The sequence below is a fragment of the Emydura macquarii genome, unplaced genomic scaffold (assembly GCF_026122565.2).
Source record: "Emydura macquarii macquarii isolate MOO-44397 ecotype Brisbane River unplaced genomic scaffold, CSIRO-AGI_Emac_v2 contig_1119, whole genome shotgun sequence".
NCBI classification, from domain to species: Eukaryota; Metazoa; Chordata; order Testudines; family Chelidae; genus Emydura; species Emydura macquarii.
In genome coordinates, this window is record NW_027131256.1 from 19,001 (window position 1) to 36,923 (window position 17,923).

Below are 17,923 nucleotides of genomic sequence, written 5' to 3' on the forward strand. Positions count from 1 at the left end.
GCCACGAACGAGAGCGGCGGGGGCCACGCGGTGCTGTATGAGCATTCGCCGCCCATGGAGCCATCCGTTACCTGCTGAGCCGAGAACGGCTGCAGCTCAGCGCACCTGTCATGTTAATGGGATTAACCCCTTCCTTCCTTCCTATAAACTGATCTGGGATTTCGGGGGGGGAGGGAGGGAGGGGGAGACCCTTGCAGCAGAAGCAGCTGTCAGACTTCTTCGAAGATGAAGTGCACCCCCCTTGCTCCTGCTCCAAGAAATACCAGGGCAAAGCCCCCCCGTACGAGCAAGGGGCAGGGCTATGCGGGCTGTGACCTGTGCAGGGATGCAAACTGGCAGATTTAAAATGTTCCCCTCACTTCCTCCCACAAGAGGAGCAGGGGACAGGAAGAAACCTAGGACAGACAAAGGTACTGGGCAGGGGGCCGCTCTCCTGATCCAGCTCAGACAAAGTTCCCGGTGCAATTCTCCCCCACCTCATCCCACCCCACCCCACAGGGGGAAAGGGCCCAGGGCAGCTAGAGTACATGCTGGTCCTAGGCAGGGACAGATCAGGTCATAGGCCCAGACTGCCGTAGTGTCCCAGGAAGGTGCAGGGTAGGGGGGAGACACACACAGACAACAGCAGCATCCCTTTACAGTTACACAACATCCTTTCTGGATGGGGGTGGGGTCGAACCATCTGAGAACAGGGGTAAAATCCTCTCAAATTCCAGACACAAGGGCTCATACGCCCCCCCAACACCCACCCACCCAACCACCCACACACACAGCCAGAAACTACAGTATTTTGGCAAGTTTAATTTTTTCCCTTCTATTATACAAAATATTTTACAATTAAAAACATTTTCCCAACAAAATCATATACAGATATTTATAATTCACAAGTTTCAATGGCAGGCTGGGGGGCGCCACCCGCACAGAGAAAACAGCTCCCATTTTATTCTACAACGATGGACGATCAAGAGAAAATTAAGACCTCACCCCTGCCTGCCGCCAGGGTGCTTCTATATTCAGCCAGCTTCCCCCTGGTCCCCGGGTGACCCTCAGACTCCGCCTCAGCAACTCCTCTCCTGACTGCAGTCTCAGAGCCTCCTCTCATGTCTGAAGTGAGAGTGAGCCCTGCCGGGCCCAGTGAGACACGCGCACAGCCAGGACCCCGCGCTGCTCTGTAAAGTTCCTAGCAGCCAGAAAAGGGGGGGAGGGGGGGAATCCACAGCCTCACAAAGCGACCCCCCCACTGCACACACCTGGTGCAGGAGGTGCTGCACGCTCCGCCGGGAAAGACCCTGGTAAGTAGTCACCGCACGCACAGACCCCACAGCAAGCCGAGACAGGCACCGCCAACACTCCAGGGCAATCCTACATCTCACCAGCACACCCAGAGCCAGTCACTCGAGCTGCACGGCCCTTGTAGCGCAGGCTCTCCCAGGGCAACGGGGGCAGCCGTGGGGAGGCGGCACAGGTGCCAGCTTGTTATTCTGCCTGGTAAGAAGTGATCCCGACACACTTCTATTGCCCCAGCCCTTCCGCCCCCACCGCTCTGCGTCCCAGGGCCGGCAGCTCACGTCCCAGCAGAGGGTCAGAGCCACGTGGGGAGATGGCGCCACGTGAGCTGCTCAGGCCACACGCCGCAGGCGAGAGAAGTTACGCTCGGCCTGGGAAGTCCTACAGAAACGGCAGCCAGGGACCTGCCCCCAGAAAGCGAACGGCAGATCTGAAGAGGAGACATGTATGAACCCCGGTACACCCTTTTTTTTTTCCCCAGAAGGGGCTTGGGGGCCATCAGTGCTGGGTTGGGCCCATCCTGCATTCACAGGGGAGCCCGTCCTCTAGTCACTGCTGGAGGCCAAAGGCCTGGAGCAGGGCGGGAAGGTCCCGGGCATCGGCCGCCCCATACAGGTCGCTCTGGCCCAGCATGGAGAGGGCCATGCGGAGGGTGCTCCAGATGTTGTCAGACATGGCGCCCTGCTGGCCCCGGGGGCCCCGGCTCTTCTGTTGCGTGTGCAGGGCCTCCAGGAAGTGCTCCACTGCCTCCCTGCCAGCACGGGGGGAAGGGGGAGAGAGCGTTAACCGGGGAGGGCAGCGCATCAACTACATCCCTTCCCTGGACAGCTCAACCGCCGAACTCCCACACGGCCTCCAGCCCCTCTTCCCACCCCGGCTCCTCCCCGGCCTGCACTGGCCCCGCAGGCCTGATGGAGCCGACAGCCACGCTGCAGCGGGTCTGGCTGGGCAGCCTCGCCCCCATGCACCAGTCTCACTTTCCGTCTAGGCAGAGAAGTGGTCGTTTTAAGATGCTCCCTGCCTGGGACGCAAGGGTGCATGTCAGCTGGGACTTTGCTCCCGGGGCAGAGTCTGCAGACAGGTGTGCTCTGCTCCCTCTCTGCCAGAGAATCCTGTGTCCAGAGAGACCCCGCGGCTCACCCTCACCAATAGCCCCTCACCCCCCCCACTGATGGGGCATTACTGATACTCGGGTCGAAGCAGACTGGGCTGCCCCGCCGCCCGTCCCCCCCGGCTCCCACTCACCGATGGGCCCCCAGGTTGATGCAGCTGATGCCCAGGTTGTAGCGGGAGCGGATGTAGCCTGGCTGCAGCTCCAGCGCCCGGCGATACGCAGCCACGGCCTCCTCGCTGTGATTCCCGTTGGCCAGCGTGGCGCCCAGCTTGTTCCACAGCAGGTGGTCCTGGAAAGGGGAGGGGGCAGGAAAGATGTGAGGGGGGCATCAGGCATCCCACTCTCCCATCCCAGAGAGCCCGTCCTTCACAACCCTCCTCTCCTCTCCCCCCGTCCACCCCGCATTCAAACCTTCCCACCCCCTCAGGCCAGGCCGCGGCTCACCGCACCATCCTTCCGCCCAAAGCAGGGCCCAGCCCCACCCCCCAGCTCCACCCGTGTGAACCTGAAGCAGCCCCCCGGCCCCGGGCTCCTCTCTGCCCTGCCCCCTTACGTTGGGGCGCACGCTCAGCGCGGCGCTGAAGCAGTCCACGGCTTTCTCATACTCGCCGCTCAGATTGAAGAGGACGCCCAGGCCGCACTGCACGTCCGGGTCCACGGCGGAGGGGTCGCTGCGCACAGCTGCCAGGAACAGCTCCTTCACCTCCGTGAAGAGGGAGCTGGGGAGGGAAAGAATGAGGGAACTCGCCCATTGATGGGTAACAAGGCCCCCTCCAATCCTCGCTAGGGTCACCCCTCTTCCCCTCCTCCCCCGTCTCAATGGATCCAGCTACAAGGCCACAAGCAGGACTGGGACCACCCTGGGGAGATTCTGCACCTCCCCCCGTCTCCCCATCCCCCCGACTCACTCAGACAGCAGGGAGCCCAAGATGCGCCGGGAGGACCCCAAGCCTGAGCTGCTCCCTTCTGGCTCCTTCGCCATCAGGTGGGCGTAGGCCGGCTTGTGGCGCAGCCAGTCCCGCAGGGTCTCGCAGGCCTGCTTCTGCAGAGACTCGTTGGTGAAGCTGACGGCCAAAGCCATGAGTGCAGTGAGGTTCCCTGGCTGCAGCTCCAGGCACCTGCCGGGCAGAGGGGAGAGAGCACGCAGCATTAGCGTTGTTGGAGATGTGGAAGAGAGGCTCAGTGGCCCTGCAAGAACTCTTCTCCAGCAGCTGACTGGGCTTTGAACAGGCAGAACAGCAAGCATCAGCGTCCAGGCAAACTAGGAAGGATCCAGGAGACCTGGCTTGGGTCAGAAACCAGCTCTCCACTGCAGCCAACAGGCCACAGGGAATTTATCCGTCCCAGTTTGCATTTGGGGCAGGGAAAAAGCTCTGGCATTTTGTTCAGCCTTTACGCAGGGCACCAAGATAAAGTGTGTCTTTAGTGGCCAGCTCTTCTGGGAGCCGCGAGCCGAACCCAGGAGTCCTACCCGAGATCCCCTCTTCACGGGTTACTCACCGCCGGAGGGCGCTGATCGCAGACAGCTCTTGTTCGTTCTCGGCTTGGGTGGTTCCCAGGTACTGCCAGGCCTGACACAGAAACAAACAGAGACAAGTTTATTTACCCCTCTGCAGACTGAGGGTACAATTGCAGGCACCATCTTGTGCCCTGGGCACCATTTTTGGAGATTAAAGAAAAACTGATATATCCACGTCAGTCGCCTCAGCCCACGCCACAGAGCTGGTGTTAACGAACCTCTCATCAGCACCCTCCCCTCTCCCACACACCCCAGGAAAACAGATGTGCTCTGCAAAGCATCCTGGGAGCCGGCAGGTTTGGCTAGTTGGGAAGATGGAGGGGAGTGATTTCTCCCTCACAACATGCTGCCAGCAGGCCCTGCTCTGCTAAACCCAGGAGCTGCAGTTTTAGCACCTCCCCCCGTCACAGCTGGGACTAGATCCCAGGGGGAGGAAGAAAGAGGGGGAGGTCCCAGGTCATTGAGAGCTTCAGAGAGCTAGCACGGCCCAGCGGACAGGACACTGGAGTGGGAACGCCAAGAGGTAAGAGACTCAGCCACGAGCAGCCCGCTGTGGTCCACAGGCGAATCATTATTTCATGATCAACAGCCCCGAGGCAGCCGAGAGATCTAAATGTAGCAGCCTTGACACCTGATTCGATCTGCATCCATCAGCAGATCATCTACCCACGCGGCCAGCACAGCCGCCTTGCGGCACCCACTCTTGTCCCCTGATTGACTCCGGTGAAAGAGGTTTAAATCAGCTAGATATTGCGCGTGGTCTCACCCCCTGCCCCAATGTGCTCCATAATCTCACCCAGATATGGAAGGTTTGAGCCAGGCTGACGGCTGGCTGGACTGACAGCATGACGTGACGTAAGCCACACACAAGTTCCCCTGACTCGCAAGGAAGCCAGCACCCTCCTTTCTTTCAGGGAAGCGTTAATCTCCACCAGCAACGGACCCAGCCACTTGTCGATGGCCTCCACGAGCTAACACAGGCAGTGACGGAGGGTCTCCACCCCTCCAGGGTCTCAGCGTGAAACTACCGGAGACTCACGCAGAGCGGACTCAGAACACTGCCCTGTCCCCAGGAAAGCAGAGTTTGGTCCGAATCGGTTTCATCCTCACAGCGAGGACTCAGACCGGCCTGCTGAGCAGGGCTCCGTGGATAGGAAGAAGGCAAGGCACCTCTCTTTGCCTCCCGCACGGCCGTAGCGCACCATAAAGAATGGGCCCAAGACTTCCTCCACTGCCATTCCAGCCACGCTGCCTCTCGCTGAGTCTGTCACAGCCCTCCAGAGTCTAGACCATGTGATTTGTGAGGACAAAGCCAAGGATGTGGGGGCCTAAGAGGCAACACGATCAATGAGAAGGACAAGAGACCATAGCCCTATCACACCACTGATGGAATGGCATTTTCATCTCCTCCAAGTGTTCCAGTTCCAGTGCCGACAGCAGATTCAGAACCGGTCCTTCACCCCAAGCGGAGCAGCGTGCCCTGGCCTCAAACCACAGGAGATGGCTTACTCCTGGCCTGGCCAGATCACTATCCAGTTGCCCAACCACCTGGCCTAAGCAGGACACCAAATCAGGAGTGAGGCCAGCTGCATGAGTTGAGCCAGACACCTCTAGCTATCAAGTCCTCAGCTGATTCAAAAGACTCAACATTTCCACGGCTATTGAAGACACCGAGCACCACCACCACGGTGACTCCACTGCCACTACGGTAAGGACTTCAGCAGCTCATGCGTGAAGTCCTGTCCTTCAGGAAGGCAGGTACCCTAGAACCTGATGCATCTCAATTATATCCCCAAGAGTCTAGCCAGCTTTGTGCTGGGGAGACTTTCTGCTCCATAGGTCAGGTGCAAACAGCCCGACCATCTTCTCAGTGAGCCCCCTTGCCTCCACGTCCAAATACACAGGCAGAGTTACACACCAGAGAACTGGGGCCACTCTCACCACCCCCTGCAGCACAACTGCCCCAGTGGTGTGACATGCTGCAACCCCAGGCTGCATCTTTGTATAATACTGGTGACAGTTCTAGGTACAACATGGTGTTCTACTCCATGGGGCAGGTGACCACAGCTCCTCCAGGAACTAAAAACAGCGGGGAGTGATTGTAAACATCCCCAGAGAAGCACCACGCCGTAGGGAGGTTTGCATATACTGGGTCAAGCTGGGTCTTCCAGAGACCAAGAGACAAAGAAAGGGCTTTTTGGTATAAAAGGCTGAATTTAAACAGATTCAGGACCTTCATTTTGATTCAACAAACGGACAGGATCTTCTGCCCCAGCGGAGGCCCCAAGCCTTACGGAAGGGCGTTGGCCTACCAGATGGCCCCATGTGGAAGGTGGCGATGGCTGGTGTGTTAGTAAGCACGTAAGAATATGGTTTCTCTGTAGTGCTTTTGCCCCAAGAATAAATGCACTTCGCTTTGGAAGAGCTGTGTGGTCACTGATAAAACACTCTTGCCCTTGGAGAGAAAACAACACGAAGGCGCTAGCCATTAGGCAGACTGGCTTGCTGGTGATATCAGTCTGCGGCAGGGAGTTGTGCAGCTTTAAAACTCCCTGACAGAAAGGGGTGGGACATGGGCCCCCTGCCGAGAGACAGGGGAGGGCGAGAAACCAGAGACGTGACCGAGCACCCCTGGAGCGGGCCAGGAAGGGGGCGATACAAGTGCCGTTGCTTCGAAACTGTGACAAGTTGGTCTCCCGTCCATAGGCGTAGGGAGCTGGGCCAGGCTCCGAGTGGCAGGATACCTGGAGCAGACCTGTTCTCCTTGCGCTACTCACCTCCATGTGGTCGGGTTTCTGCTGCACCGCAGCCTCGAAGAGCAGGACAGCATTGGGGAGGTTACCCTTCTCCAGGCACTTCAGCCCTTCTTCAAATGCCTGCGGATGATCCCTCATGGGATTGTCCTCCTCAAACTGGTAACCCTACCACAGACAGCAAGCCAGGGGTTACAATATGGGCAGGAGATGGGGACCGAAGACAGGACTCAGAAACAGCTGGCATGCAACCACATGCCATATCAGCAGGTCTGTGAGCCCGCCGTCCTCCTCTCCCGCCCTTTTCAGCTCCAAGCCAGACACACTCCAACAGCTGATGGTCATGTGGTCATGCTGCACACCAAACAGCTGGTACTTCCTCCTGAGAGCACAGGGGCGGAGTGGGCCAGCTCACAGCAGCTCCTGCCCGCTCCGACCCCCACCCCGTCTGGGGTGGAAGATGCCCCAGTTCTGGTGCCTCCACCCCGCCATCGTGGGGAAAGATGCATCAGTTGTGCAGGGCTGTGTGTGTGAATTTACACAATTCAGGGAGTCTGCATCAGTTCGGGGGCACAGAATGAAATGACCTGTGTGGTGGGGGCACCAGAATAACTGGCGCTGTGATTACGGCTGGTTTGTGTTTTCAGCAGGGGGCAGGGCTTCGGCAAGAACCACCATGTATTTCTTCCAGTCTGACCCCTGCTCAAGGGTACTGACAGAGACTCCGGCAGCAGCAAACTTCCTCACAGCCGCGCTCCACCCATGCCCAGGTAAGAGCCGGGCTGCCAGGAGCAGCGCTGGGCTGGAGAGGCGAAGAAGGGATCCCAGCCGCATGAGCCATCTTACAGCAGCCCTCAGTGCCCAGCTTGGCAGGACAGACACTGGGAGCGCTCTGGGCTGCACGGCACCGCACAGCACTAGGATCTGCATTCCCTGCCCGCCCTCACCCCCCATTACCTTGTCGTAGGAGGCGGTGCTGAGGTCCTCGTAATCCGAGAGCCAGGGGTGAGCCTCAGCATCTCGTTTGGCCATCTCCTCCCACTCTGCCTGCAGCTTGTCCCAGAAATCCACATCTGACTGAGGAGAGGAGGAGGAGGAGGGGGTTAAAGGATAGACCCTGCTGAGCTCTATGTTCCCCACAGGTTCCTCTCTCTAGGGCTCTGAGCCCCTCTCCTTATCTCTCCCCTACACGGCAAGGAAGGGGCCTCATCCAGTTCTGGGGCCCTAATGCACCCTTCATACCCCATCCTCTTCCTCCCCTCCATTTTTACCTCCACGGCAGTCTTGGCCTGCTCAAATTCTGTATCCAGAGTCGACACAGTCCCGGCTCGGGTGAACTGATCCACCCAAGCATCTGACACCCCCTGGAGGGAAGGAAATAAAAGGGAGCGCTTGGAGATTGCAAGATCTGAAAGCAACGCACTGCATCTCTCCCGCCGGCAGGAGGCACTGTGAGGACTTCTCCTCTCTGTGAGCCAACACTAATTGCACAGGGATTCTGGATTCTCCCCCCTGCCCAGGCATCACTGTGAGGAGTTCACACTGCCAAAGCCCATCCCTGCTCCTGGCTAGGCACTGCTCTGGAGAAGCTCATGCTCCTGGAGCCCCACACCACCCTGGGCAGAGCATTAGGAGGGCATGGCTGAGGGAAACATCACCCTGCTGTTCTGCACGGAAGCTTGCACCTCTGTGAGCAGCTGGGGCTGGGGGTCCTACCTGCTGCTGTATAAACTCAGCTGCCCACTGCTCTGCCTGATCCTGGTCTCTGGGGCTCAGGGTCACCTGATTAGCCTCGATCGACACCCTCCCGTCTCCGATCTGGCGGACAAACTTTAGGAACTGTGGCAAAGAAACGAAACGTGGGAAGAAACCTTCACCAACAACCCCTCCCCCCCAAACTCCCCAGCCACACATACCCCTATTTGCTAGGCAGATATGGGCCCCCAGAATCAATAGAAGCAGAAGGAAGAGGGGATCCATCAGGGTTGTGTGGTGGAAGGCATGGTCCTGGGGGTTGCAGGGCTCAATCCCCAGAGCTCCGGGGAGAAAGGAGGGGAGACGCAGAACGGCAGGAGCTCTCTCACCCCCACACACGCACCTTTGGGGGGCACCAGGGCATTACTCACCTCAGAGCTGCTGAGTTTGGGGTCATCCACTTTAGAAAGGAAATCGTTGGCAGTTTTCTTAAGATCCTCCTCAGGCTGATATTTCTCATACCTGTAACCAGACAGAAAGAGTCAGATCTGAGACCAAGCAGCAGGTGGGCTCCATGTTTATTCACAGTCTGCCCCTCTCTCTCTCTGCACAAGGCCACTCCACAGTCCCTGGGGCTGGAGAACCCACAAGATCTGTTCTTCACCCAACACGATTCAGTCTCTTCATCAACCATCTGGAAGTCATTGCTGGGTTAACTGCGCCAGATGAGACAGAGATTGGCGGAGTGAAATAAGAAGGATACGTCAGTTATAGAGAGCAATCTGGATCACTTGATAACCTGGGCACATTCAAACAACATGTGTTTTAATACGGCCAAAACCAAGGTCACACATATAGGAATAAAGAACACAGGTCACACATACAGGATGGGGGCTGTATCCTGGAGAACAGCGACTCTGGAAAGGATTTGGGGGTCAGGGTGGATAACCAACTCAACAGGCCCTCTTAGTGCAAAGTTTGGCTAAGAGGGCAAATGCAATCCTTGGATATATAAACATGGGAACATCAAATAGACGTAGGAGGGGTGGCATTACTTCTGCACACACATTGGTGAATTCACTACTGGAAGCGTCCAGTCCTGGTGTCCACATTTTAAAGAGGATATTGAAAAATAGGAAAGGCTTCAGAAAACGAGAGCAACAAGGCGGATTCAAGATCTAGAAACCAGCCTTCCAGTGACTTAAGACTGTTAGGCTTCTTAAAGAGGCGGTTAAGGGGTAATTCAGTCAGAGTTTATATGTATCGACAGAGGAAGAAGATAATCTGATGGGAGAGAGCTCTTCTCTTCAACCTAACCAACAAAAGCAATACAAGAAACTGGAAACTAAAGCTAGATACATTCAGACTGAAGATGAAATGCAACTCTTTTTTTAAAAAACAGCAAGGATAACTAGACATTAGAGTAACTGCCTAGGAATGCAGTGCATTCTCCATCTTGAAATCTTTAAAGCAAGACACTGCAGACTCATATCCAGCTTCTTATCCACTTCTGCAGAACTGTTGCCTAGCCAGACAGTCCCGTCTGTAGCTGTGCATGGGATTCTTCTATCCTAAGTGCAGGGCTCTGCACTTGTCCTTGTTGAACCTCATCAGATTTCTTTTGGCCCAATCCTCCAGTTTGTCTGGGTCATTCTGTATCCTATCCCTACCTTCCAGGGTATCTACCACTCCCCCCATCTTAGTGTCATCTGCAAACTTGCTGAGGGTGCAATCTACCCCATCCTCCAGATCATTAATGAAGATGTTGAACAAAACAGGACTGACCCCTGGGGCACTCCGCTTGTTACTGGCTGCCAGCTAGACATGGAGCCATTGATCACTACCCGTTGAGCCCTATGCTCTAGCCAGCTCTCTATCCATTTTATAGTCCATTCATCCAACCCATACTTCTTTAACCTCCTGATAAGAATACTGTGAGAGACCATATCAAAAGCTTTGCTAAAGTCAAGTCGTATCACGCCCACCGCTTTCCTCACATCCACAGAGCCAGTCACCTCTTCAAAGAAAGCAATGAGGTTGGTCAGGCATGACTTGCCCTTGGTGAATCCATGTTGACTGTTCCTGATCACCTTCCTCTCTTCCAAGTGCCTTAAAATGGATTCCTTGAGGACCTGCTCCATGATTTTTCCAAGGATTGAGGTGAGGCTGACCGGCCTGTAGTTCCCTGGATCCTCTTTCCTCCCTTTCTTGAAGATGGGCACTATATCTGCCTTTTTCCAATCATCAGGGACCTCCCCCAATTGCCACGAGCTTTCAAAGATAATAGCTAATGTGATTTCAGAGCCACTGGCTAACTCCCTCAGCACCCTCGAGTACATTGCATCTGGCCCCATGGACCTGTGTATGTCCAATCTTTCTAAATAGTCTTGGACCTGTTCCTTCAGCACTGAGGGATGTTCACCTCCTCACCATTCTGTGCCGCCCAGTACAGCAGTCTGGGAGCTGACCTTGTCTGTGAAGACAGAGGCAAAAAAGGCATTGAGTACCTCAGCTTTCTCCACATCCTCTGTCACTAGGTTGCCTCCCCCATTCTGTATGGGGCCCACACTTTCCTTAATCTTTCTCTTGTTGGTAACATACCTGTAGAAACCCTTCTTGTTCCCCTTCACATCCCTTGCTAGCTGCAACTCCAACTGTGCTTTGGCCTTCCTGATTTCATTCTTGCATGTTCAAGCAGTATTTTTATAATCCTCCTAGTCATCTGACCAAGCTTCCACTTCTTGTAAGCTTCTTTTTTGTGTTTAAGCTCACCAAAGACTTCTTTGTTAAGCCAAGCTGGACGCCTACCATATTTGCTATTCTTTCTGCACATCGGGATGGTTTGCTCCTGTGCCCTCAATAAGGTTTCTTTAAAATACAACCAGCTCCCCTGGATTCATTTCCCCACCATATTAGCCTCCCAGGAGATCCTGCCCATCAGCTCCCTGAGGGAGTCAAAGTCTGCTTTTCTGAAGTCCATGGTCCGTATCCTGCTGTTCTCCTTTCTTCCTTTTGTCAGGATCCTGAACTCGACCATCTCATGGTCACTGCTGCCTAGGTTGCCACCCACTTCTACTTCCCCACCAAATCTTCCTTGTTTGTGAGCAGCAGGTCAAGAGAAGCACGGCCCCTAGTTGGTTGCTCCAGCACTTGCACCAGGAAATTGTCAGCGACACTCTCCAAAAACTTCCTGGCTTGTTTGTGCTCTGCTGTATTGCTCTTCCAGCAGATGTTAGGATGATTGAAGAACCAGGAAGAGAACGAGAATGAATGATTCTCCCCCATGAGAACCAGGTCCTGTGAACTGGAAAATTTCCCTAGTTGACTGAAGAAAGCCTCTTAGAACCCCTTAGAATGTGGACCCCTTGTACCGTTTAGAATGGGATTCACAAAAGCCAGCACGCTAGGTGAGAAGCCATCTAAGCTAGCCAATAGGAGATGCCAACACAGGGCATGGAGACAGGCACCTGTGTCTGCTAGTGATCCCCAGCCAGGACCCCTCTCCTGGAGTCAGACTGCTTCAGCTTAAGTGCATAAGGTGTTTCTTGTGAAAACAAGTTAGGCAGATGCCTAGCCCCACATTAAAATTCCTAGATGAGGAGGATGTGGTGGTGGTACCCAACTTTTTTTTTTTAAAAGCCCAGTGTTTAGAGCACTCACCTGGGATGTGGAAGACCAGATTCAATTCCCCCTCTCTGTGTGAGTGGGAGAAAGGATTTGAACAGGGGTCTCCTGCCTCTCAGGGATATTCTGATGTAGGTCTCTGGCAGTCTCTCCTGTTGAAGCTGCTTCACTTTAAGGCTATGTCTTCACTGTCAGCGGCATATTCGCTGCCGTCAGATCGACTTATCTGGATCGATTGAGCAGTCAGTGAAGACCTGCTCAGTTGATCCAGAAATCAACGTATTAAGACCACCTTCTCAAGTGGTGCAGTGCAGTGAAGACAGCGCGCAGAACAGAAGCACAGAAGTCGATGGGAGTTACGCAAGTTTTTTGCGTAGTTTGCGTAACTCCGGTCGACTGCCGCCGAATCTCCAAGGTAAGTATAGACAAGGCCTGAGAGTCATTGGGCCAAAAGGAGAGAGAATGACTCTGTAGCCCAGGGGTGGGAGGTGGGAGACTCTGAGTCCAGTCCCCTGGCTCCAATTCATTTTTAAAATTATTTATCCACAGTAGAACAGCTTCAACAGATAGAATGGGGGAGTCCCACACCAGAATATCCCATAGCACAGCAGTTAGATCACACCCCTCAGAGGTGGGAGACCCCTATTCAAATCTCTTCTCCCCCTCCGGCACAGGAGGGAATTAAACTTGGGTCTCCCAGACCCCAGGCAAGTGCTCTAACCACTGAGCTAAGAGTTATAAGGTGGCCGCCGCCACCACCGTCTCCAGATAAGTTTTGAATGGGACCTGCTCCAGTAGACAGCCTCTGAGCCCATCTACCGGACTGGGCACCCACATAAGACTTAGGCGGGTGAACACCAATCTTCCCCAAGTTTGTGAATCACTCGGGGGCTTAGGCAGCAGGGCTCACACAGAGGCAGAAATTTTGGAACCTGGAGAACTTTTACCCTGTAAACTTAGACACTAAGTGAGTTTAGGCGCCTACAAAGTTTGACAGGAGTTGTGGATTGCAGTGGAGCCAAAAACTGGCACTTAAATCTAGGGTTTAGGCACCTCAGCACCTTTGTGAATCTCGCCTTGTGTTCATGTGTTATGCAGGAGGTCAGACTAGATGGTCATAATGGTCCCTTCTGGCCTTAAACTCTATGAAACCAGAATCCCCCTGTTTAATTATGTTGTAGTTGAAAGCTCCAGTCTTGGGAAGAGGCAGAGCTTCCTCCACCCCTTTCTTCAACCAAGGATCTGAGAACTTGTTTGAGACTCAAAAGCACTTAGTTCAGAGTGGATTTCTGTCATCTCGCCACACCTCACCCACCCTGGACACTAGAAGTGGGTGCAGGAGGGAGAACAGACAAACTTACCACTTATCTGCTAGTGACTGGTCTTCAGTTTCCCCCAGCCACAGCTTCTCCTCTGACTGCTCCAGGTATTCTTCTGCCCACTTGGCAGGTGATACAGACAGAGGGTCTGTACATCAGATTGGGAGATTGAGAGAGGAACAAGAGTTAAAAACGGACAATGCTGGTCAGAGAAGTTTCAAATTTGGATCTTCCAGTTTACAGTCCAGATCGTTACATTAACAGAGGTTGTTGTTTTTTTTGTTCAGTTCATTTCCTTAGTTTCATTTGTTTACTTTGAAATAAAACAAGCCTCAGCTTCAACTAATCTATTCAGGCAGATGTAGGCCAACTGCTAATTTTCTTACTTTTTTATAGAACATACAAATATATATATTTGTATTTGCAAAATATAGTCTCATCCCACATGGACAGCAGCAGAGTGGGCTGTTGTATGCATCAGGAAAATGAATAATGCATTGCAAATTTCTAGCTCCTTTCATCAGAGCCTCTCAAAGATCTTCCTACATGTGAATTATGACACCTGTCTCCAAGAGGTGTATGAAAGAAATAAATACAGATTTCACTGATCAGTGAAAAGAAGCCACCTCTGGGGTGGGGCATAGCAGCTGTTTAACTGCTGCCCACCACTTCAAGATAAGGATCCAGTTAGTCAGAGCAGAGGAAACTGGAGAAGACTAGGGTCCATTCCCACATCTTCTACATGTTGTGTGACCTTGGGCAAGACACTTCCCCAGCCAATGCAACAAGAAGCGAGTATTCCCCTCCTGGCAGGAAACATTAATTGCAGCTGTTTCCAGGCACGGAAAGGACCCCACAACATTTATTTTGAAGTGGGAAATGTAGATTTCCCGCCCTTCTCTCAGATCACAGAAATGGATTAAAAGATTTGGTTGAAACAGTTAATAAAATATCCCCCTCTGGGCCAGGACCCAAGTTTAACCCCCACAGGGAGCTTCAGAGAGCTATATGTAGCTGAGGAGAGACCGGGCTTGGCCTTGTCTATGTGGGAAAGTTGCACTGGTTTAAATTAACATTTTTTAAACCAAATTAGTTAAACCGGTGGAAACCCCTCTCTGGACACTCTTATTTCAGTGCAAGAGTCTCTTACTGCAGTTTACCTTAAATCTATTCCCAAAAGACTTGAGCTAAACCAAAATAAGACACTCCTGCACCACAGCAAGAAGGCCCATGCAGGGGTGATTGCATGGTTTAATTAACACATACATAATACTCTGGTCTCCTGGGGGCTGTAACACTTTGGTCTCATTTTCGATGTTGGGTTTAGTGTGTGGGTGTTGGTGGCCTCTGATATAGAGGAGGTCAGATTAGATGTTCTGGTGGTGCCTTTCATCCCGAAATTTTATGACTCTAAATCAGATTAATTTCACCCCCCCAGGTAGTACCAGTGTAACATTCCCACCTAGGCAAGTCACTAGGGCGAAGTGCCCTACTCCCAGTACTGTCTGCTGTGTCTACAGGATGCACTCTAATCTCACGCACAGCAGACACCCCTGCAAGGAAGAATGGAGGGGGGGCATGCGACCAGGCAATGCCCCACCCAAACGTCACAAAGGGAGCCCTCACCTGTCACCTCCGCAATGAACTCCTGTGACCAGTCAGTCTCGTTGTAATCTGGGGAGACGTCGGTTGTGGTATCCGTGGCCGCCAGAAATTCCTGGGCCCAGTTCTCAGACAGAGCCAGGGCTGCCACACCCGGCGCTGAGGGAGAGCAAGAGATAGGGGAGGGTTCAGTGAGAAGCCCCAAGATCCCCACCCCCACGAGAATGAGAGAAACCCTAGCCTCCTGACCGTCAGACACCCCCTACCCTAGCTAAGCAGGCCCTCTCTCTCAGTTCCCCTCAAGACATACCACCTCATGGGGCAGTCTGGCAGAAGCCCCAAGGCCCCTAGCTCTTTGTCCTCTCCCCACCCCACCCCACCCCACCTCTCTGCGGGGCTTGGCGGAAGCTTGACTGCTCGATCTCTTGCATCTCAGCCAGCAGATCATCCATTTTAAAGGTCTGGGGGGCACGGGCGAGCAGAGGGGCATTCTGTTCTTGTAGGAATTCTGCAGCCAGCTGCCAGGGAGAGAAAAAGAGAGCGTGTGATGGGGAATGCCCCGCAGGGACTCTGGAATAGGAGACTGGGCAGAAAGGAGGGAGGGCGAAAAGGAAACAAGAGATGGGGAGAATGAAAAGGGATCAGACAGAACGAGGCCGTGAGAAAGGTGATAAGGAGAGTGATACAACTGTTTTTACCTCATCTTCGGAAGCCAATCCCAAAGGTTTGGACACCTGTAGAAAAGAGGCCAAACAATCACCCCAGTGATGGGACCTCACATCACCTCCCCACCACAATGGAACTGACTTGTACCACACTCCCACTCACGACAGACCCACACCACACACACAGCTGGACCAACATCCCACTGAGACAGACCGCTGGCTATGGATGAGACAGCTGCCACATCTCTCCTGTCTGGGCAGACCCCTAGTGAGACAGGACAGACACCCAGCACCAGCACCACTCCAGCGATCCTACAACCCCTGCAACAGGACCAAGCCCCATAATCCCTGTCCAGATAGATCCTTACCCCTCACAGCCCTTCTCCCACTAAGACAGCCCCCTTGCTGCCTCCCCGCTCCCCCTACCCCGACAGCCTCCCACCCCCAGGCCCCAGTGCATCCCTGCCCCGCATTCACCACAGAACAGCCACCCAAACATTCCTCACACCAGCAACCTGACGGACGCCCCCACCACCCCCCAGTACTCACTACCTCAGCCCCAAGATCTGCAGGGGGCCAGGCCAAGGGACCCCGGAGCCCCTCCTGCCGCAGGGCCTTGTCCTGGGTGAAGTGGCCAGTCAGCTTCATCAGGGGGTTAGAGCCCCCGCACTCCGGCTCCACCAGCTCCCTCATGGCCATGGTGAGGGCACCGCTCTCGAGGGACCCTCGCCCCGCCTGGGGGAGAAAGCCACAAAGCAGGCATGAACCCCTGGCAGACAGCCCACTGCTAGCAGAGCTGCGCCCTGCTCCATAAACCAGCTGGTGGGGGGCATCTGAGCTGCAGGGCGGGTACAGGCGTTACAGACCCGCCGCCCCCCCCCCCCCGAGCAAAGGCCAAGGACCGAATGCCCCTTCCCCCTGCAGGGGGCAGAGACCCCCACTGCAGGCTGGGGGCCCATACACCAGACTAGAGACCGCTGCACTGGTCGTGGTGCCTGGGCACCCCTGGAACGGCTTGCCCGGGGGGGGGGGGGGCAGCGATGCAGAAAGGAAGCGCTATGGGCGCCATGTGCCACGACAAAGGGGGGCCTTAACCCCCCAACATCCTCCCTGCATCCGCCCTTGGGACGGGGGGGGGGGTCCCCTCCTCTCCTCTCCCCCCAGCGCTGCCGCCTCACGCAGTCACTGCACCGCGTCCCTCCCTCCCTGCCCCCGCACGCTGCGGCTCCCCGCCCCCGGGGGGGGCTCCCCGCCCCCGGGCATTTGCAATCCACCCCCCCGGAGCTGCAACAAGGCCGCAGCCGCCCCGGCGTGTCAGTGCCGAGCACCCCCAGCTCCGCTCCGCACCCCAGCCTGGCCCGGCCCGGCCCGGTTCCCAGCCGCAGCCCGCGGGCCGGGCCCTGCTCGGGGCAGAGGCCGGGGGCGCCCCCCATGCACGGTACCTGCGCTCCGCCGCTGCAGCTTGCAAGACCCAGCGGGCTCCAGGGGGCGGGGCTAACTCTTAAAGGGCCAGGCACCCCGCGCGGCAGCGCTCCTGCAGCGCCGTTCACACGAGGTTGAACCCAGGGGTTGCGCTAAAAACTGCCCTAAGCAAACGGGATTTAACGAAACGGGTTTTTTCAACTGATGTCCGTTAAACGGGTGCCGTTTGTGTGTGTAGACAAGGCCCAGGAGAGAAGGCAAGTCTCAAAGATCAGGCAGGGAGGAAGAAGAGCTATGGGAGTTCTGAAAGAGCCACGCGCCCCTCGGAGACAGCTCCCCCAGCCAGACACCCCGAGAGCGCGATCATCAGTGGGAGTTTCTAAAGGGTTCGGCACCCTGGAAGAGCAGCCCCGGGAACTCCTTAGCACCAGGCATCATGAGAAAGCGCCCCATGAAGTTCTCAGACGGAGCCTGAGATGGGGGAGAAGAAGAGATGGGGGCTGAGGAAGTTCATCCACATACCCCAAGTGCCCCGCTCTCCATGAGGACTAGAAAAACCTTAACCTCCTGATCTTCAGACACGCCCTTCCCTAGCTAAGCATGCCCTCTCTTGGTGCCCCTCAAGACAGACCACCTTGCTGGGTGGCCTGGCAGAAGCCCCGCAGCCCTGAGCACAGGACAGCCTTTATTTCCCTAGCCCCACCAGTCCCCCTCATCTCACTGCAGGAGCTGAAGCTCAACTGCTCAGTCTCCAGCAGCTAGGCCAGAAGACCCTCCGTTTTAAAAATGTGGGGTCAGAACTGGCTCGGAAGGAAAAGCACGCCCCACTGTGTCACCCACGTCACTCCTGGCAGCACAGAGCCTCTAGCGTCCTGTTGGCAATGGGGGGTCAGCACGGAGTCAGAGGGGAAAGCGTCACTGTC

The 17,923-nt window shown here is 55.2% G+C and overlaps 1 protein-coding gene across 5 annotated transcripts; it reads right to left on the reverse strand.

Moving 5' to 3' along the window:
* Window positions 1-785: 785 nt before the first annotated feature.
* On the reverse strand, window positions 786-17,493 carry PEX5 (peroxisomal biogenesis factor 5). Of its 5 annotated transcripts, none has more exons than XM_067545879.1 (16): window positions 17,021-17,493; window positions 16,128-16,313; window positions 15,612-15,647; window positions 15,299-15,431; window positions 14,938-15,072; window positions 13,354-13,459; window positions 8,800-8,890; window positions 8,390-8,512; window positions 7,945-8,037; window positions 7,631-7,750; window positions 6,698-6,841; window positions 3,902-3,972; window positions 3,310-3,519; window positions 2,955-3,120; window positions 2,533-2,690; window positions 786-2,038 (listed from the first exon to the last, which is right to left on the reverse strand). In XM_067545879.1, the coding sequence occupies exons 2-16, from the start codon at window positions 16,275-16,277 to the stop codon at window positions 1,837-1,839; spliced, it is 1,938 nt and encodes a 645-aa protein (XP_067401980.1). In that variant the 5' UTR covers window positions 16,278-16,313; window positions 17,021-17,493; the 3' UTR covers window positions 786-1,836. The 5 variants fall into 5 exon arrangements, with proteins under 5 accessions (XP_067401980.1, XP_067401981.1, XP_067401982.1 ...); XM_067545880.1 differs by lacking the exon at window positions 17,021-17,493 and adding an exon at window positions 16,926-17,010 and having other exon boundaries at window positions 16,131-16,313; XM_067545881.1 differs by lacking the exons at window positions 15,612-15,647; window positions 17,021-17,493 and adding an exon at window positions 16,926-17,010 and having other exon boundaries at window positions 16,131-16,313.
* Window positions 17,494-17,923: the final 430 nt, after the last annotated feature.

Bases quoted from the DNA above. Each gene is read 5' to 3' on its own strand.
- PEX5 (XM_067545879.1), bottom strand. From the start codon at position 16,277: ATGGCCATGAGGGAGCTGGTGGAGCCGGAGTGCGGGGGCTCTAACCCC. The intron at 8,038-8,389 runs GTAGGACCCCCA...CCTTCCCTCCAG, and splicing joins CTGAGTTTATACAGCAGCAG to GGGGTGTCAGATGCTTGGGT. The intron at 2,691-2,954 runs GTAAGGGGGCAG...TCCCCTTTCCAG, and splicing joins CGCTGAGCGTGCGCCCCAAC to GACCACCTGCTGTGGAACAA.